The sequence below is a fragment of the Leucopleurus acutus genome (genome assembly GCF_964270905.1).
Source record: "Leucopleurus acutus genome assembly, chromosome: 3".
NCBI classification, from domain to species: Eukaryota; Metazoa; Chordata; class Mammalia; order Artiodactyla; family Delphinidae; genus Leucopleurus; species Leucopleurus acutus.
Window position 1 is genome coordinate 15,198,808 of NC_139145.1, and position 20,168 is coordinate 15,218,975.

The 20,168-nt window shown below is 33.8% G+C and overlaps 1 protein-coding gene across 1 annotated transcript; it reads left to right on the forward strand.

Annotated features, from left to right (window-relative positions):
• Window positions 1-1,508: 1,508 nt before the first annotated feature.
• On the forward strand, window positions 1,509-15,304 carry LOC309958842 (olfactory receptor 2AK2-like; the record flags this gene model as incomplete). The annotated part of the gene is given in 5 exon segments (XM_082834989.1): window positions 1,509-1,517; window positions 7,630-7,888; window positions 14,834-15,060; window positions 15,064-15,108; window positions 15,110-15,304. Coding segments are annotated over 5 exon segments (735 nt in total).
• Between the last annotated feature and the right edge of the window lie 4,864 nt (window positions 15,305-20,168).

Consider the following 20,168-nt stretch of genomic DNA (forward strand, 5'->3'; position numbering starts at 1 on the left):
TTTGATTATGAGTCTTTAATAGAACTAGGTCACCCTTGGATGTGGATAAATATTGAAAGAGTTTGTGTCCACATTGGAGCAAAGCAGTAGAGATGGCTCCATTTCTGATTTCATCTTAGTTTATATAGAATGATAATAAAGATATTAACATCAATGACTATAATAGCCATCATTAAAACTAATACCTATTGAGTGCATGTTTTGTGCCAGGCAACACTGTGAGCTGCTTAGCTGAATTAACTAATATAGTTTATAAAAATTGCCCTCAATAGTAGATGTTCTCATGGACCCTGATCGAAAGATAGAAGTATATTTCTGATTAAATACAACAAACAGTAAATTCCTGGTTCTGTACTCTTTGGGCAAAGTAAGTTATTCTCTTCCAACTCCCCTCCACCACTGCAATCCACCTCTACCCCCTGAGTCAATGTATAGAAACCTAAGGACATACTTCCATTTTCATACCAAGGCCACCATTTTAATTTTCCCATAAACATGCTAAGTAATTTACTTTTATTGTTATATAACACAAAAAATATTTTTCTCACACAATATGAAGTGAAAATTTAAGAAATGATAAACTGATAGACACTGCTAAGTTATTTCACTTAAAACAGATTTGAAACTCAAGAAACTTAAGGGAAATTTTCTAAGGACATATGGAATTTTGTATTTGTATTTTCTTTTTCTCAAGGAGTTCATCCAACACTGTACAAGTTTCAGCACGCTCAAAGTTAGATTTGTTCCTTAGTATTCTAGAAACATTTACATTAGTAATTGGATTTGAGGCAAGTGTTAACCATCAAAGGGACTTAAAATTTTATTTAAAATATGACACTCAGATTCCAAAAAAATACTCATGTTTCTGCCTAAAATGCTCATGCAGTGATTGTCTGCTCATTGAAATTTTTCCTGAGGAAATTGTTATAAGGCATTTTAGAGAAAAGTGTTAGAACATATCCCAAATAAAAAATATTACGTATTATAGTTGGGGAAAATGAAGATAAAGATATGTGGTAATCCAATAGGAAGTTATACCCTAGTTAATACAGGCTGTAATAAGACTGTGTTTATATCCTCTGAAGTGTAACCTATATCATTTTGCTTCTGAAGTTATTGCACTTTATGTATGTGTGTGTATTCATATATATATATGTATATAATAGGTATGTGTGTTTGCATATGTAGTGTGTGAATATGTGAATATGTGTGTGTATATGTATTATATATGTATATATATATTTGTTGTTGTTGTTTATTTTTAACCTGAGCAAACGTGTTGCCTATGTCATCTCATTTCATAGTTATTTTAGAGAGATTGACTTATTAAAATCTAACCTCTCTTTAATTTATCCAGACTAAGTAAATCTTGTTGCAATAGAATAACATTAAGTGAATAACATGCCATTATCTAACTTCCTCTCTATGAACTTGGGTACAGTGAACCCTAACTTGCTATAACATTCGTATTGGACCTGTGGACTTTCAGAAATAAGTCTTCTGCTACCATGAGTATGGTAATCTTCTTAAGATTCTTTTAAGCAAAAATTTATTGCCTGGGTCATATAATTCCTTGAAACATCATACTTATTTTATTCAAAATATAACAAACTATGTAACAGTTGGTTATCATTATGTACAGTCTAACCTACGTATTTTTTAAAGGTGAAATAGAAATATGTGATAATTTTTAACAACTATATGCTAATTTTTACCTGATTGTTTTCATTTGAACAAAATTATTTTGTATATTCACACACACCTCATTTTTCTTTTTGGAGTGCAGACAGCCAATGTTTTTAATTGTAGACTAGAGACCAAGTTTTCCTTAAAAGTCTTTTGCAAACAACATATAAATTTCCATCAGCCCATTTTATTTTATTTTTTTTGCGGTATGCGGGCCTCTCACTGCTGTGGCCTCTCCCGTTGTGGAGCACAGACCCCGGATACGCAGGCTCAGCGGCCCCGGCCCACGGGCCCAGCAGCCCCGCGGCACGAACCCGTGTCCCCTGCATCGGCAGGCGGACTCCCAACCACTGCGCCACCAGGGAAGCCCCCATCAGCCCATTTTAATTTGAGCCTTTAAAAGTCTTTCATAAGGTTGAGAAAATGACCTTTTTGTTTAAATTCTATTCTCCACTGAATTTTTCATGCTAAATGATTGAAGGCTTATTGTTCAAGGGGAAAAAATAGTAATCTTACAAAGTCGTAGTATAGTAATAGTTCTGAAAATGTGTTTCAAATTATAGATTTTTCAAAAATGTATTTTTATGACTCTGCAGTAGTGCCACATTAAATAGATTAATCATTAAAAATATATGTGGTCTTTCTATGACCCTCAAGCAATACAATTTTATTTTAAAAGATTATTGAAAAAGGAATTGCTGTGATTCTAATTACTACCTCTAACTGGGGTAGTAGGGAATCATTCTTATACTGATTTTCAGCTCCATCTCTTATTCCCTGATTATTATTTTATTTCAGGTAAAATATCCTAGAAGAATGATCTTTATCTCTGTATAAGGGGGCAATATACCTCAGTGGAAATGAACTTTAAATGTTTTATGAAATGAAAGACAATTGATATGTCTATCTAGTGGATAACCTATGCTTTCAAGGTAAGCATCAGGGACATGGCTTGATGAAGGTAAAGAAGTCTCATTCATGGTAAAAACCACATTCAGTATCATGTAACTGTTTAGACTGCTGTATCCTCTGAAGTCAAAAGAAACTACTTCCTTGATGAGTTTACTGCAACACATACTTAAAGCAAAAACTGTGACTACTCTTAGACATTATATTTTAAATATTGTATTTCACTTCAATAATTATGTTAAGATTAATTTTATTATTTTTCTTACATGCACATATTTTTAATTTGGACTATTTCTTGGATGGCTAAGTTTACACAGATATTACTTATGCAAAAATAATATAAAGGTCTGTATTTGAAGTTTATTTACTTATATTGAATTTGAATCATCTCAGGGTTACAAGGGCAAAGGGGCTGGGGAGCATCTTGGTGCAGTGAGCTAGGACCAGGATTCACTAGTCCTGTGTATCCTCTACCTAAGAGAGCATGTCCCTAGAGCATTCTTGTATTCCCAGTTACAGTAGGGAACATGTCTTCTTCTTCCTTATTTTATCTTCAAGTTTTTATGTTATGCTTAGCATATAATTATAGTCCATAATATTTTGGGAATGATGAAAGTGTGTAAAGGAGGTAAAGTATTTCAAAAAGTACAAACGTATGGGGAGAATTTTATGCAGTTCTATTCAAATAAATATTCTGTAAGTCGTATGGCTCCATAACAGTGCTAGCTATTAATAGTTCCATTTTTATAAACTTTTATTGTTGCCCGATAATATTGAGTAGACATATGCTCTATATCCATGGCTTTCAGTTCTACACATTTTTTGTTTCCATGCCCTGAGATGAGTTACAAATATCTTTAAATTAACCCTACAATAAAGATTTTTAATAAAAACAGAACTCAAAAGTCAATGGAACAATGCAAAAAAATATATATGAATAAGGATAAGGATCTGGAGAGGGTGAATCATGATAAAAATATGTACACATTTAATTGTTTCTTTGATGAAGTTGTTTAGGTAGAAATTTGTGATTTTCAGTTTATAGAGCTAATAATAGTAAATGAGTTCTCAAATCTACCATAGTGAATAAAAATGTTAATATTGCTTCTTCTCTCACTGCCAAAGGTTCTGGTTTTTGTTTACAACACACTTTAAGTGGATGTTATTTTAATTTGACATTAGCTGACATTAAAGGTGCTAGATGGGGGCTTCCCTGGTGGCGCAGTGGTTGAGAATCTGCCTGCTAATGCAGGGGACACGGGTTCGAGCCCTGGTCTGGGAGGATCTCACATGCCGCGGAGCAACTAGGCCCGTGAGCCACAACTGATGAGCCTGCGCATCTGGAGCCTGTGCTCCGCAACAAGAGAGGCCGTGATAGTGAGAGGCCCGCGCACCGCGATGAAGAGTGGCCCCCGCTTGCCACAACTAGAGAAAGCCCTCACACAGAAACGAAGACCCAACACAGCAAAACTAAATTAATTAATTAATAAACTCCTACCCCCAACATCTTCTTAAAAAAAAAAATTAAAAAAAGGTGCTAGATATTACCTAATGCACTGGAGCTATATTATAATTAGACTCTTTTAGGATTGAAATTTGTAATCTGTTTAAATCTACTGGTAAATATAGTACCATAAAATCTTCCAATCTTCAGTATATTTCTTTTTTATTAATGCCAATTGAACCTCTCATTTGGAATTTTGTCAAAATCAGAGAAATGACTTTGGATGTTTGAAGAAGAGGCTGGGACATGGGAGATTTCTTCTTATGGGGGATATGAGATACAGGATGTCTTTTAGCTACTTCTGAACTTAACATTTATTTTAGCACTTTTCCTTCATCTATTAAATGATTTATTTTTTATAATACATAATAGGTGGCATAGACAAAAACTGAGTGCTGCAACTTTATGGAGAGGGTTTTACACCATTAATTGTTTTTAATACTTACCACAGTATAAATTAATTATCCTTGGAATCAGAGTTGAGAGAAAACCTAATTAGATAACTTTTTATATGCTTATCAAAAGACTTAAAATTTCTCTCTTTATTTAAAAGAAATAAAGAGGATAATAAATATATGTTTTAATCATGACACAAATTTAAACTATATTCCAGACTGCCATGAATTCATGGGGAATCAAGTGTGATTAATACATCATTTGACCAAAAACAAATCAGAGCTAAGGGAAAGTAGCTCAGTTAACTACACACTCTAAAGTTTGTCTTCTGTGTAAAGATTCTGATTAAACCCAGAACATCCACGACCTACTCTCTGAAAGTAATAAAAGACCAATATCTGACAAATTTTCTACTATTTCAATAATTTTTCTCTGTAAAATCTCGTAGGTGGCATTTCCTCTTCTTACTCTCTTGTCAACCTTTTTCAGATTCCTTCAAGCTTGATTATTTAATTCCAGATATTTATCACCATAATTACATGATGACATGAAATATACAACTTTGAAATTTAGGGTAGATTTCCATTCATTAGTTGACTAAGAAGTGCTATCTGATGATATTTATTATATCCCATAAATCACAAGCTATGTCTGTTATTCCGTTTATTTTAAAAAACATAAGCCAAATTTTATGATAAACATGTAAATTATTGTATTTAACTCTCATCGTTTGTTATTAGTAATGTGAAAATATTTTCGACTACTGTAAAGAGAATGAAAGTATATAGGAATGTTACTAGTTTTAGTAATATTCAAAAAGCAATTGTTAGCTCTGTCTTTTTTTTTTGTTATTGATATTTTTTGTGTCTCTTATTTCTGGGCTAGGACATTAAAAAATTTAACAGTATGGTACAATGCATTTTTAATTTTGTTTTCTGAATTAAATAAGTATTCATCTTTATATCACTGTGGTTTTTGTTTCAGGTAGAAACACTGTTCTTTGGAGTAAGGATCTATAATGATAGCCTGTTTAATAATATTTTTATTAAGAATTGGTTTCAATTAGATCAAATTATTTTTGGAATATATTAAAGTGTATAGTATCACTCTTATTTAACTTACTGATATGTTTATTTTTAGTAGGACTTGTCTGTTTTATATCAGCTTGGCTGATAACAGATAACTATAACTTTGTAATAGATCATGGAATTCTGCTTGTCATAATTGTATTCAGATTTGCATGTTTTATTCAGCAGTGATTTTGTCAGTCCTCTTGTTTGTCATATTTTGATATCAGTGTTGGCTAGTTTTGTTGAAAATATTTTGAATTTTTTATCTTTGTTTCACAATAGCTTTATAATAAGTCTTACCTAATACTTTCAAATTTCTACTGAGCTATCAGTAATTTTCTAATTCTCTATCTTGATTTAGAAGTAACTGATAGTCTTTTACTATTATTTCTTTCATGCATAGCTCAAATTAAAAAAAATCATCCTCTCAATAGTAAAGAACACAGTTGGGTTTAAAATAGAAGAATTTGGATTTTACCTAGGCTAAAAAGCATTGACTTTGGTCAGTAATTTTATGGCTCTCTGACATTCTATGGTTCAGGAGGATTCCCATGGGGATTTTCTATCCTTCTGCCCCATTTTGCACATTCAGTATGTGCTCTCAAATTTACAAGGTGGGTAGAGGTGCTTCCTTGACATATACTTCACTCCTGTTCTGAATTTTGCAGTTAACCTTGGGAGGTATTTTATTTTATGTTTAAATACAGTTTTATATATGCAGATAATTTTAGATAAATCTGGAATATTTTATTATGTCTCTTCTTAGGCTAATATTATTATATGCTTATTTCTTTTTTGTGTCCTGACATACTTCATGGTATTTTAAGAAAGAAATTGTAAAGAGGGTATACATGAATTCTTGTATGCATAATGACATATTTATAAGATCTCCCAAGCTTTTCTCAAACTGTCCTATGGTTTCTCACTTATTCACTTGTATTAAAACCTTTTCTCATAGTTCAATAATACCCTTATTATTTCTCAGTATAGCAGCCTGTTATTAACACATCTGTCTGTGTCAGTCTACTCACTTTGCCTCATCCCTGCTGTCTCCTTATGTAGACAGGCTGACAGTCATACATGGTTGTGATAGAGAATAGCTGTAAACTTTTGATGGACAAAATCATTCTGGTTCATATTTAGAGTTTCAGAAACAATGTGTCATGCCCATAATATAGATACACAATAAATGCTAAGATGCTAAATTTAAATGCTAAATTTAATATTTTCTTCTGCAATTTTATTAAATGTTTTGAGACCAAGGGGCCTCTAGTTAGTAGACATTATTTGCTCTGAAATTACACAAGGGACAGGTTTATGTCAGAAATTAAAGGAGAAAAAAATTAAATTTATTAGCTTTGAATCAACCATTTTTAAAATGCTACTTGAGTCAAAGTTAAATAAGTTTTAAATTTATATTTTATTAATTCATACTCAAGTTTTTCCTCATGTCTGGTATATTTTTTCCTCAATTGATTAAATCTCTTCTACATTCACAGGAAGAAGTAAACACTAATTAATTCATAAAGGCTGCATATGTTATTATACTTTATACTATTTCATAGCCAATATAAATTCAAAATGGAGAAGTACAGTAAACATTTAAAAATTATAATATATATGACCAACACTGTCATGACAATTTTATTATTTATACAAGTGAATTAATTAGAAGACTATGTTTATAACAAAAGAACTCAGCTACAGTGTATCATCCTGAAGATATTAATATTTACAAAAGAGGAAAATAATTTATGTTGACAAGGCATCTCAATGTTTATTTTTATTTTCAAAATATATTTAATTATACATTCAGTAAAAAGGTTTTTTTATTTTATTTTATAATTTGTTTAGTGGCTATTGTTTAACAGAAAAAGATTTACTGTATTGAGTAGAGGGAGATATATTCACCTAAGGTGATTCAAGAAAATTTTCTTACATTTAATAATCATCATCTTTTTCTCTTAAAGGGAAATCAGAAATGCTACATGAAATTCTCAAATATTATCTGCTTTTATATTTTTAGTTAAGCCATGAAAACAGGAAATCAAACTGTTTAAACAGATTTTGTACTTTCTCTGTCTTTTCCAATATGATCCAATCGACTCTTTTCTCTTTGCTGCCATTGCAATTCTGTTTTCAGTGGCTCTGATGGGGAATATCATACTGATTCTTCTCATCCGATTGGACACCAGACTCCACACTCCAACGTACTTTCTACTCAGTCATCCCTCTTTCATTGACATCATGTACATCTCCACCACTGTGCCCAAGATGGCAATTAACTTTCTGTCTAATAGTAAGACCATTACTTTTTTAGGCTGTGAGATTCAAGCATTTGCGTTCTTGGCCCTTGGTGGAACTTAAGCCCTTCTTCTTGGTTTCATGTCTTATGATCGCTATGTAGTCATCTGTCATCCATTATGTTACCCTGTACTCATGAGCAAGAATATCTGTTGGCTCATGGTCACATGTGCATGGACCAGTTGTTCCGTCAACTCTTGAATACATACAGTGTATGCATTTCAACCTCCCCTCTGTAGCTCTCAACTCATTAATCATTCTTCTGTGAAGTTCCATCCATGTTGCCATTGGTGTCTCAGGCCACTTCCCAGTATGAATATACAATAGTCCTGAGTGGACTTATTATTCTGTTGTTACCTTTCATGGCCATTGTAGCTTCCTATGCCTGTGTGCTTACTGTGGTATTCCACATGAGTTCAGGAAATGGACAGAAAAAAGCTTTCTCTACTTGTTCCTGTCACCTAATTGTGACAAGCTCATTCTCTGTGACCTCTCTCTCCACCTATACAAGGCCACCCTCCTTGCATTCCCCTGAAGAGGATAAGATAGTAGCAGTGTTTTACACCATTGTTACACCTCTTCTGAACCCATTTATCTACAGCTTGAGGAATAAATGAGTTATGGGGGCCTTGAAGAGACTATTGGGACCATATATATTTGTACAGAAAATGTGACTGTAGGACCTCCCTTTTGACTGAGACCGAACAACATAAAAAGCTATGCCTAGAATACTGTTTTGGAATATGCATACTCTAAGAATACTGCCTAGACAAATGTAAAGTCTATGAAAAGTTTATTAAATAAATAAAATGATAAAAATCTTGATTCATTCTTGATATCAGAAATACCTCACACATTGTTATTGGAATTAGATGAATTTTCAGTATAGAAGCTAAAGAAACAGTGTGATTTTCCAAATTGTTTAACTACTAAAGCAGTAGAATTCAACTCTGTTACCCCACAGTTTTCATATTATAAATATTTTAATTGCCCTTTTAGAACCTGAAATCCAATGCATGGGAAATATTATTTATCCAAACACATAAAATTAAGAGAATCTATAAGTGACCAAATGGAGCAAAGTACATAATCCACTCATTCAACAAATGTGTAATGTTTTAATTACATGTGTGACACTGGTAATAATGAAGTAATCAAAGATAAAAATGACAGATGTCTCTGATCTCATAATGTTTCTATTCCAGTTCGGGGAGATATTCAATATATAACAAATTTTGCAGTGTATCAAAAAGTAATAATGAAAAAGTAATAATGAAAAAATAAAGCAAGAAATTTTAATGGGAAATTTGCAATATTATTTAAAATTGTCCACCAAAGGTACACTAAGAAGGTGATATTTGGTCAAAGACTGAAAGAAGATTATGAAGTAAGTCAAATGGATAGCTGGTGATGTGTTTTCTGGTAGAGGAAGAAGCAAATGAGAATGTCACATGTAGAGAAAATGCTTGGCAAATTCAAAGAAGATCAAAATGTAAGTAAGTTGATGGGTTGTAGGAAATGAGTAGATATAGTGAAAACAGATTATAAAGTAGACTAATATAAAAAATTTGTGTTTAATTTAAGATGATCCAGAATCATTATTGGGTTTTGCAGAGAGGATTGAAATGGGCTGTGAAGCCATTGCAGCAGTCTCCTTGTGATAAAATATATTGGACCAAAATGGTAATTGAGGAGGAGCAAGAAGTAGCCAGATTCCATATTTGAGGTTTTTTGGCAGATCTGATGTGAAATGTGATGAAATTTTAAAAGCTCAGAATTAGGCTAAGATCATGAACTGAACAAATGGAACAAATCATTTAATTGTGCACATAATTTCCACTCTGGCGGTAGCTCCTCCATAACAGCTCCATCATGTCACATAGCTATTATTTCATTTTTGAGATGAGAAATTTTACGATCTACTCTCTTAGCAACTTTCAATACATAATACAATATTATTAACTAAAATCAACATTATGCACGTTAGATTGAAAACTTACTCCTATTCCAACTGGAGGTTTGTTCTCTTTGAACAACAACTCCCCATTTAACTCAAACCCCAGTTCATGATACCCACCATTCTAACCTCTGTTTCTACAATTATAGCTTTTTCAGATACCACATATAAGTAATATCGTATAGTATTTGCTTTTCACTGTCTGACTTTTTTTCACTTAGCATAATGCCCTCAAGCTCCATCCATATTGTTCCTATTGGCAGGATTTTCTTTTTATTTATGACTGGAAATATTTCATTGTGTATTTATGTACCACAGTTTCTTATCCGTTCATTCATTGACAAACACTTAGGTTGTTTCCATATATTGGCTTTTGTGAATAATGATGCAATAAATGTTGGAGTGCAGATTTCTCATCAGTATTCTTTTTTCATTTCTTTTGGATTATTCCCAAAAGTAAGATTGCTACATCATACAGAAGTCCTATTTTTAATTTCTTGAAAAAAGTCCATACTGTTTTTCATAGTGGTTGTACCAACTTATACTCCCAATGACAGCACACAAGTGTTCCTTTTTAGCCACATCCTCAACACTTGTTACATATTGTTTTCTTGATTATAGTCATTCTATCATGAGTGAGGTATTATGCCATTTTGGTTTTGATTTGTACTACCCTGAAAATAATAATGTTGAGCGTTAATTTTATGTACTTGGTGACCTTCACATATATTCTCTGGAAAAATCTATTCTGGCCTTTTGCCCACATTTAATTGAAATTTTTATTTTTTTGCTATTGAGTTGTATGAGTTTTTAAATATATTTTAACTCCTTAAATATATGGATATATGGTTTGAAGATATTTTTTTTCCCATTCTGGAGGTTATATTTAACTTCATTGATCCTTTATTTTGCGATTCAGAAACATTTTAGTTGGAGCATTTCCTGCAAGGCAAGTCTAGTGATGATGAACTAACTCCATTAGCTTTTCTTCGCCTGGGAAAGTCTATTTCTCCTATATATCTGAATGATAACTTTGCTGTATAAAGTATTCTTGGTTAGAAATTTTAATCATTTAATACTTTGAATGTGTCATTTCACTCTCTCCAGGCCGGTAGAGGCTCTGCTGAGAAATTCACTGATTGACTAATGGGGTTCCATTGTGGGTTACATTTTTCCCCCGGCTTCCTTTAAGATTCTTTTTATATTATTGATTTTTGAGAGTTTAGTTATAATGGTACACAGACACTTTCAGTAACATGGCAATGAGCAAAACGAAGAACATGTCCAGGTCCATATATGTGGAACGTGGAAGTCATTTCTTCCATTAAGATAAGAAGAATGCAGTGAATATTTGTAAAGCCATATTATTTCACTCACAGACCCCAACTATCCATCCACAAGAAATTGTCTGGGAAAACCAGTGCTCACAGAAGATAATTTTTACACTTATCATGGTAGATAAATCAATATGGATCTTGGAAAAGGAAGACTATTCTAGAGGAAAAATCCAGGAGCAATAATTACAAAATGAGAAAACTATTCAATAAGAAAAAAATTGGCTTTATTTATGAATGTTCTTCACCCATAATATAGGGTGCATTCAAATGAGTGAGATTTGGGAATGTCTATGGAACAATTCTTGTGTTGTTCCTAATCTTGCTTTCCACATGGACGTGTATATTGCTGTTCTCAGGATCCTGATTCATCGACTATGTTAGGTATTTCAATGACTTGTATTTTATGAGTCATAAGATAAGTGAAGACATTTTGGCACCTTCTGTATACCTGCTCATCACCCATGACTAAATGAGACTTTTGGTTGTCTCTGGAGGCAAGTGTTGAGAATATTTTCTTTGAGTGAATTAGCTGACCAAACATTTGGTAATCAAAAAAGTTTAACTCCTTAATTAGTGATTTTAGTTCACAATCTCTTTTCTACTTATCTCCTTTCCAAAGTTATTCTCATTTGTAAATATTTTCTCTCTCAAAAAAAGCACAATTTTATAATTGACAAGAATTATGATTGAGCAAGATGAGAGAATAAGAGTTTCCTCTGTTTGCATTTCCCACAGCAACAAGAACGTGGCAGCCATCCAAGAACAAAAATGGCTTTAGAGGAGTTTCGTAAGCCCAGTAGGAAATTGTGAAACTCCAGCCGAGCCCAAGATCAAGAAAGACATCTTTGAGAGGGCATGCCTGACCCACTTGTCAAGGTCTTTGACAGTGGTCCTCATTATGGACTCAGAAAAAACCCCAATCCCCTGTGGATTCAGCTACAGCCCTGTTAACCTTGGTCCTGTCACCAGCACTCTCTACAAAGAGTTCTCGGAAAAGCCACACATCCATTCCCAGTGAAGCAGGCCTGCAGAGCCCTGTCCTCACTGTGGACACTGAAGCAGCCCTGTGACTTAGTTCCTGCCCTACTCTATTGTGGTAGAGAGCCAGTCTCACCTCTTGAAAAACTGCACAGTTTCCCAAGAGGAGCCCTTCCAGGAACTTGGTGGGAGCCACACCTACCCACAAACCTTGTAACAGACCTGCTTTCTGTAGGCTTATCTGTGTACCATGAGGATAATCCTTGTACCAGCGACAGCCCTATTGACCATGGACCTGAGGGAGTCCCATTCATCCAGAGACCTCAGAAGATCCACACTTGCCTCAGACCTTGGTAATTGGCCTGACCAAAACAGTATTAAAAATAACTAGAGATAAATAAAGTCCATAATGTATAGACAATATAAGAAGATGTAAAGTGTAGCATAAATAAAACACAAGTGGGGAGTAAAACTGTTGAATTTTTGTCTGCTACTGAAGTTCAAGTTATATTAGATTGAAATAGGCTGTTATGACTATAAGATGCTTCATATAAGCCTCATGGTAACCACAAAGCAAAATCTTATAGTAGATATACAAAAGATGAAGAGAAAGGAATCAAAGCATACCAGTACAAAAAATAAACATATTACAAAAGGAAGACAGTAAAGAAAAAGAAAGGAACGTAAGAACAACAAAACAGTTAGAAAACAATGACCATGGGCTTCCCTGGTGGCGCAGTGGTTGAGAGTCTGCCTGCCGATGCAGGGGACACGGGTTCGTGCCCCAGTCCGGGAAGATCCCACATGTCGCGGAGCAGCTGGGCCCGTGAGCCATGGCCGCCGAGCCTGCGCGTCCGGAGCCTGTGCTCCGCGACGGGAGAGGCCACAACGGTGAGAGGCCCACATACCGCAAAAACAAACAAACAAACAAAAAACAATGACCATAATGGCAATAGTTTTCCCTTGCCTATCAATAATCACTTTAACTCTAAACACATTAAATTTTAGAATCAAAACACATAGAGTTTCTGAGTGGCAAAAAACTAAGACTCAACTATATGCTGCATACAAGAGACACACTTTAACTTTAAGATCATATTTAGGCTAAAAGTGAATGGTTGGAAAAAGATATTCTATGCAAGTATTAACCAAAATAGAGCAGTATTGGCTATACATGTAGCAGACCAAATAGTCTTTAAGACAAAATCTGTCACAATGGACAAATAAAGTCATTATATAATGAAAAGGTAGCCAATTCATCAAGATATAAAACAATAGTAAATATGTGTGTATTCAACATTAGGACACTAATGTTCTAATGTTGAACAAATATTAAGAGAATTGAAGGGAGAAATATACACAGTACAGTAACAGTCAAGGACTGCAACACCCACTTGCAACAATAAACAATAGATAGATCATAAACACAGACTGAGGAAATGACTGACTTAAACTGATCTTTAGACCAATGAACCTAACAGACATGTACTGACATTCAACAGCAACTAAACACAAATCATTCTTCTGAAGTTCTCATGAAGCATTCTCCAGGATAGCTCTTATATATGGTCACAAAATAAGTATGAACCAATTTAAGAAAATTGAAATCATATCAAATATCTATTTTAATTACAATGGTAGGAAATAGAATGAATATTAATGAGAAATTTGAAAATTTTACAAATATGTGGAAAATTAAAATTGCACTCTTGAAAAACCAGTGGGTCTAGGAAGAAGAAAACAAGTGGGAAATCAAAAAGTCTCTCGAGACAAATAAAAATATATTAAAATAAAACACATATGGGACACAGCAAAAGCAGTTCTAAGGGGAATGTTTATAGTGATGAACACTGATGTTAAGAAAAGAAAGAAATTAAACACCCTTTGTTTGCATTTTAATGACATAGGAAAAGAAGAACAAACTAACTCAACATTACCAGAAATAAATATTTTTTAAAAGAATCACAACAAAAATAAATAAAATGGAGATTAGGGAACACAATAGAAAGAACCTTTCGCTAGACAACCATAAAAAAGGAAGGAATCAAATAAATAATATTATTAATGGAAAAAGTGATATTACTCTGATCGTACAGAAATATTAAGGATCATAAGAAAATACTGTGAACAATTATTTGAAAGCAGACTGGATAACCCAGAAAAGAATATCCTGAACAGGATAAATTCCTAGGAACATGCAATCTTCCAAGACTGAAATCATGAAGAAATAGAAAATCTGAATAGATCAATAACAAGTAAGGATATTGAAGTAATAATCAAAATAATCTCAACAAATAAAAGCCAAGGACTAGATGTCTTCATGGGTGAATTCTACTAACCATTTAAATAAGAATTAAAGCCAAACTTTCTCAAATTCTTCCAAAAAATAGCATATTTGGTAAGAACACTACAAGAAAAGATAATTGTAAAATATCCAGATTTTATATTTCTGTCTTTTCCAATTGGGACAAATAAACACTTGCCATTTTGTTGTCATTGCAAACTTCTTTTCAGTGACTCTGAAGGGGAAATACCATAGTGATACTTCCCATCCAGTTGTATCAATACATCTGACTCCACAGTCCAATGTACTTTCTACTCAGCTCTCTCATCGACATGATGTACTTCTCCACCACCATGCCCAGGATGACAATTAATTTTCTGTCCAATATTAAGACCATTACTTTTTTAGGTTTTAAGATTCAAACATTTTTGTTCTTGACACTTGGTGGAACTGAAGCCCTTCTTCTTGGTTTCATGTCTTATGATCACTATGTAGCCATCTGTCATCCTTTACGTTACCCTTTACTCATGAGCAAGATGATCTGTTGGTTCATGGTCACATGTGCATGGACCAGTTGTTCTGTCAACTCTTTAATACATATGCTGTTTGCATTTCAACTTCCCTTCTGTAGCTCTTGACTCATTAATGTCTTTTTCTGTGAAGTTCCATCCCTGGTGCTTGCTATTGGTGTCTCAGGATACTTCCCAGTATGAATATACAGTTCTCCTGAGTGGCCTTATTATACTGTTGTTACCTTTCATGGCCATTCTAGCTTCCTATGCCTGTGTACTTACTGTGGTATTCCAGATGAGTTCAGGAAAAGGACAGAAAAAAGCTATCTCCACTTGTTCTTCTCACCTGATTGTGGCAGGCTTATAAAAGGACGAGGGAGCAGCAGAGTTTTACATCATTATCACACCTTTTTTTGAATGCATTTATTTATACCCTGAGGAATAAAGGAGTTATTGGGGTCATGAAGAGATTGTTGGAGGCATGCATATTTATACAGGAACTGTGACTTTAGGAACCCCTTACTGATTGAGATTAAGCACAATTAAAACCTGTCCTTAGGATACTGTTTTAGAATATATAAAAGCTAAGCAATATAAATAAAATAAAAATTGATAAATGTCTTGATTTTGGGGGGTTTCAGAATTTACTTAAACATTGTTATTGGAACTAGATGGATTTACAATCTGGAATCTGGAAAAAGAGTGTTGTTAACCTTGTTTGTCTTCTGAAGCAATAGATTCCACCCCTGTCAATTCAATCTTCACATCTCACAACACATTCTGTAATGTCCTCCTTATCACCTGAAATGCAACACACAGGAAATCCAATCTATCCAACCACATAACATTAAGATAACCTTTGTAACATTGAGGTAAACTGCAGTATAGAGCAAAATACATAATTCATTCATTTGTGCATTTACTCAACAACTGATTTATTGCTTTACTCTGTGTGGCACTAATATAGGCACTGGGGATAGGGGAGAAAATAAAGAACTGACAGAAATCTCTGATCTCATGAAGGTCCCCAGAGTGGGGACACATAAAATTAATAAAATAAGAGAGAAAAATTGAGAAAATATACAAAAAACCCTAATAATTGTAATGAAAAGGGCTGGAAATTGGGATAGGAAAAGACTGACAGTTTTATAATTTTACATAATATTGTCCATGAAAGGGCAAATATGAGGGTGATATCTGGTCAAAGATTGAAATGAGAGGAGTTAATAAGTCAAATGGAGTTCTGGTGAAGAATGTTCTGGGCACAGAAAGAAGCAAGTGTAAATGTCCTGAAGAGAGGGCATGCCTGGCAGTTCAAAGAAAATCGAGGATTACATTGGTGGGTTGTAGAAAATGAGTAGAGGTAATGGAGCCAAAATTTTAAATATAAGGATGACCATTGTGAGGATTTGGGCTTTTAATCCAATAATTGGCAACCATTATCATGTTTGCAGAGAGAATTGAAACGGGCAATTAGGAAGTCATTGCATTAGTACAGTTGTGACTAGATACTGCCTTGGACCAAGGTGGTAACAGTGGAGGAGCATGAAATCACCAATCTTTGGAGATTAGTATAAGGCAAAATTTATGGCTTAAGAACAGATATGATGTGAATTGCATGGCAATTAAAAGAGTGCAGAATTGATTTAAGATCTTGGACTAGTCAACTGGAAGTTAAAAAAAAATGTCGTTACTTTTCAGGAAAACCACAGGAGAAACATTTCCGTCGTCCAGTTTCTTTGTGCTCTTTCACTGTTAGCACCTTTGTCCCTGTAGTGGTCATTATTATGACTTCTATCAATGTTGAGTATAAGCCCTTATTAATGGAATCAAAGAGGAATTTATCTTGTGTCTGACTTTTCTTTCTCAGTGCTTATGAAATTCAACCATATTTTTGCCTCAGTAAGGACTCAGTGATGATGTCATTTTTATTGCTGACTAGCTTTCCATTGTATACATACATGACTAATGCTTCTATTGGAATGTTGGATATTTTTAGCTATTATGAATAAAGCTGCTATAACCGTTCCTATACAAATATTTTCTTATGGGCATATGCACTCAGTTCTCTTAATTATATACCTAGAGATGAAATTGTTTGACCATAGGTAAGTTATACGTTTAAGTTTAAAAAAACATTTAAATTGTGGTATTGGTATCTAATATTCCAACTAGGCATACATGAAAACTTCTTAACACCTAAGTTTTTGTGTAGGTAATGCAATGAATTGGTGCTAAATTTAAAGTAAATTTTCTGTGAAATATGTTAGAGAATCACTGACAACAACTTTGTGTCCATTGTCAATATGTTTAATTACAATTTTAATAATCTTAGGATTATTAAATAAATCCAATAAATTGGATTTTCTTTAGTTAGCTTATTTGTTTACAATATAATGTGCACCCATAAGCCCACCACCAACCCAAGAATTAAAACAGTAAAACTGGGGACTTCCCTGGTGGTCCAGTGGTAGAGAATCCATATTCCAATGCAGGGTATGTGGGTTCAATCCCTGGTCGGGGAACCAAGATCCCACGTGCCATGGGGCAGCTAAGCCCCTGCACACCACTACTGAGCTCACGTGCCTCAACTAGAGAGCCCGCGTTCCGCAAACTACAGATCCCATGCACTCTGGAGTCCATGCACCACGACTGCAGAACCCACGCTCCCTGGAGCCCACGCACCACAACTAGAGAGAGGAAACCTGCAAGCCACAACTAGAGAGAAGCCTGCGCAGCACAATGAAAAGCCCGCATGCTGCAGCAAAGATCCTGCATGCCTCAATGAAGATCCCACCTGCTGCAAGCAAGACCCGATGCAGCCAAAATAAATAAATAAATACAACAGTAAAATTGTTAGAGCTCTTCAGAGTTTCACCTATCCTATCTCATGCCTCCCCCATTATTCTGATTTTCTAGAATATTATTCCCTTGCAATATTTATAATATTACCAAATATATGTATTCTTGGAAGTTTATAGAATTTTTACCATTAGAATTTTGGACTTTATAAAAATTTCTTGTGCTGTAGGTCATGTTTTTTAGAACTTACGTTTTTTAACTTGGCATTATTTTGCTATATTTATAGAGCTAGCTATAACTGCAATCTATACTTTTCATTGTTAGATAGCATTCTATTTTATTATATTATCAAACACTTCTTTTTGTTTGTTTGTTTTTTTGTCAATCGATGCTTGACTTTTTCCAGTTTTCCAGTTTTCTTCCAGTTACATGTGGTGCATTTATAAATATTTATGTACATACCTCCTGTTTCCCATGTACAAGAGTTTATATTGGATATACATATATGAGTGAAGTTGCTGGTTCATAGTGTATTAAAATGGTCAAGGTTATTGTATAATGCCAAATATTTTCCAAAATGGTTGTAGCAACTTATATTTGCAAGAGGAATGTATATTATTCTGAAGATTGTCATCTCCAAATTTCAGATTGGTCATTTAAGACATCTTAATTTTTAATAATTAATTGGTTTTAAATAATAATTAACTTTGGATGTTTTCCTTGTTTGAAATATTTTATGAACGTAAACTATTTGTGCTTTATATAAAATGATTGTTTTCATGCCTTGCAAAGCTAAATTACACTAAGTGGGAGGCAGAAAAAAGAAAACTGTAATGTATGTGTAGGGGAGGATAAGTATCATTTCTTTTTACTCTTCTAAGTTCTTGGCTGGGGTCCCTGTAAACAAAGACACAATAACAAGAGAAAATAATGGAAATATTTATTATGTGGTATATGTGATTGGGAGTCTTTATATTAAAATGAAGTCCTATCAATAGAGCTAAACTGATTTTAAAAAATACCTAGCATTTTTGAACTAGGTTTGGTGAAGAATGGAGTTGTAGAAAAATGTGGTAGGGTAAAAACGGGTATAACGTAATTGTATTAAACTGGGAGAAACCTAGAAAGTTTAGATTCCTCTCAGTCTCCTGCCACGTTATAGATAAGAATGTTCCTTTCCTCCATATGTAGGGAAGGCACCTCTTATATTAGGGTCTTATGAATTGCTTCAGGGAAAGGTCAGAAAGTTTTCTTTACCTGCCATTTCTAAATCTTTCATCTTAAAATATTTGAAAAGGCAAGGTGCTATATTTAAGGTAGTGTGTCCTGAACCCTGTCACAAGGAATGAAAATAATATTGGAAGAAATATAAAATCCTAGGTTGTTTTAATATTTTCCATTATGATGGCTCCCAAATTTTCATGTCGACCATTTAGTTCCCCCAAATATATGAGTTTTATATCCAATTGCTAGCTTCTACTTTCAGGAATTTCTTCTTCTTTTGCTTCTTCTTCTTCTTCTTCTTCTTCTTCTTCTTCTTCTTCTTCTTCTTCTTCTTCTCCTCCTCCTCCTCCTCCTCCTTCTTCTTCTTCTTTCTCCTTCTTCTTCTTCTTTCTCCTTCTTCTCCTTCTCCTTCTATAATTTGGCCTAAGCGCTCCATACATTCTTGACTCTTTATTGATTTCAGTAAAATTTTGTAATGTTTTATAGAAATTTACCTATTTTTACCTGCATTTCCAACAAGGTTTCTAATGTATGTTAAATATGAGTTCTGTACTTCAATAATTGACATATTTTAGGAAACAATTATTTGAAAGATGATTTATATATGTTTACATAGAAAATCATGGTTAATATAGAATACGTTCACAGATAATAAGATAATCACAAATCAAACACACCTGTATGAAAGTAGTAGCAAATTACTACCATATGTGAATGCCCCTCCAGTCCTCTCCCATTCTTTACCTACTCTTCCTCTCCATAGGTGACGCTATATTTACTTGTAAAAGGGTAGTTATTTGTGTATTTTGAAATTGAATATATGGACTCACACAGTACGTCATTCTTTGTATCTGGCTACTTTCATTTAACATGTTTCTAAGATTCATCCATAGAATTTAGATTAGCAGTGGTTAATTCATTTTCACTGCTATATAGTATTCTCTTATGTGACTAGATATGGTCCCTTTAATCATCCTGCTTGTGATGGATATTTGAGATATGGTTTGGGGTATTGTGAATAGTGCTGGTGTGAACAGTCTAGTAATTGCCTTCTTGTCCACATATACATGTATTTCTGATGGGTATACACTTAACAGTAGAATTTTTGTATGATAGGTTCTGTGTATATTAGGGTGAAAATTTACTTACAGTTATATGATATAGGGAAATGAAGAAATTAATGTTAAATTGGAAATATTCTGAAA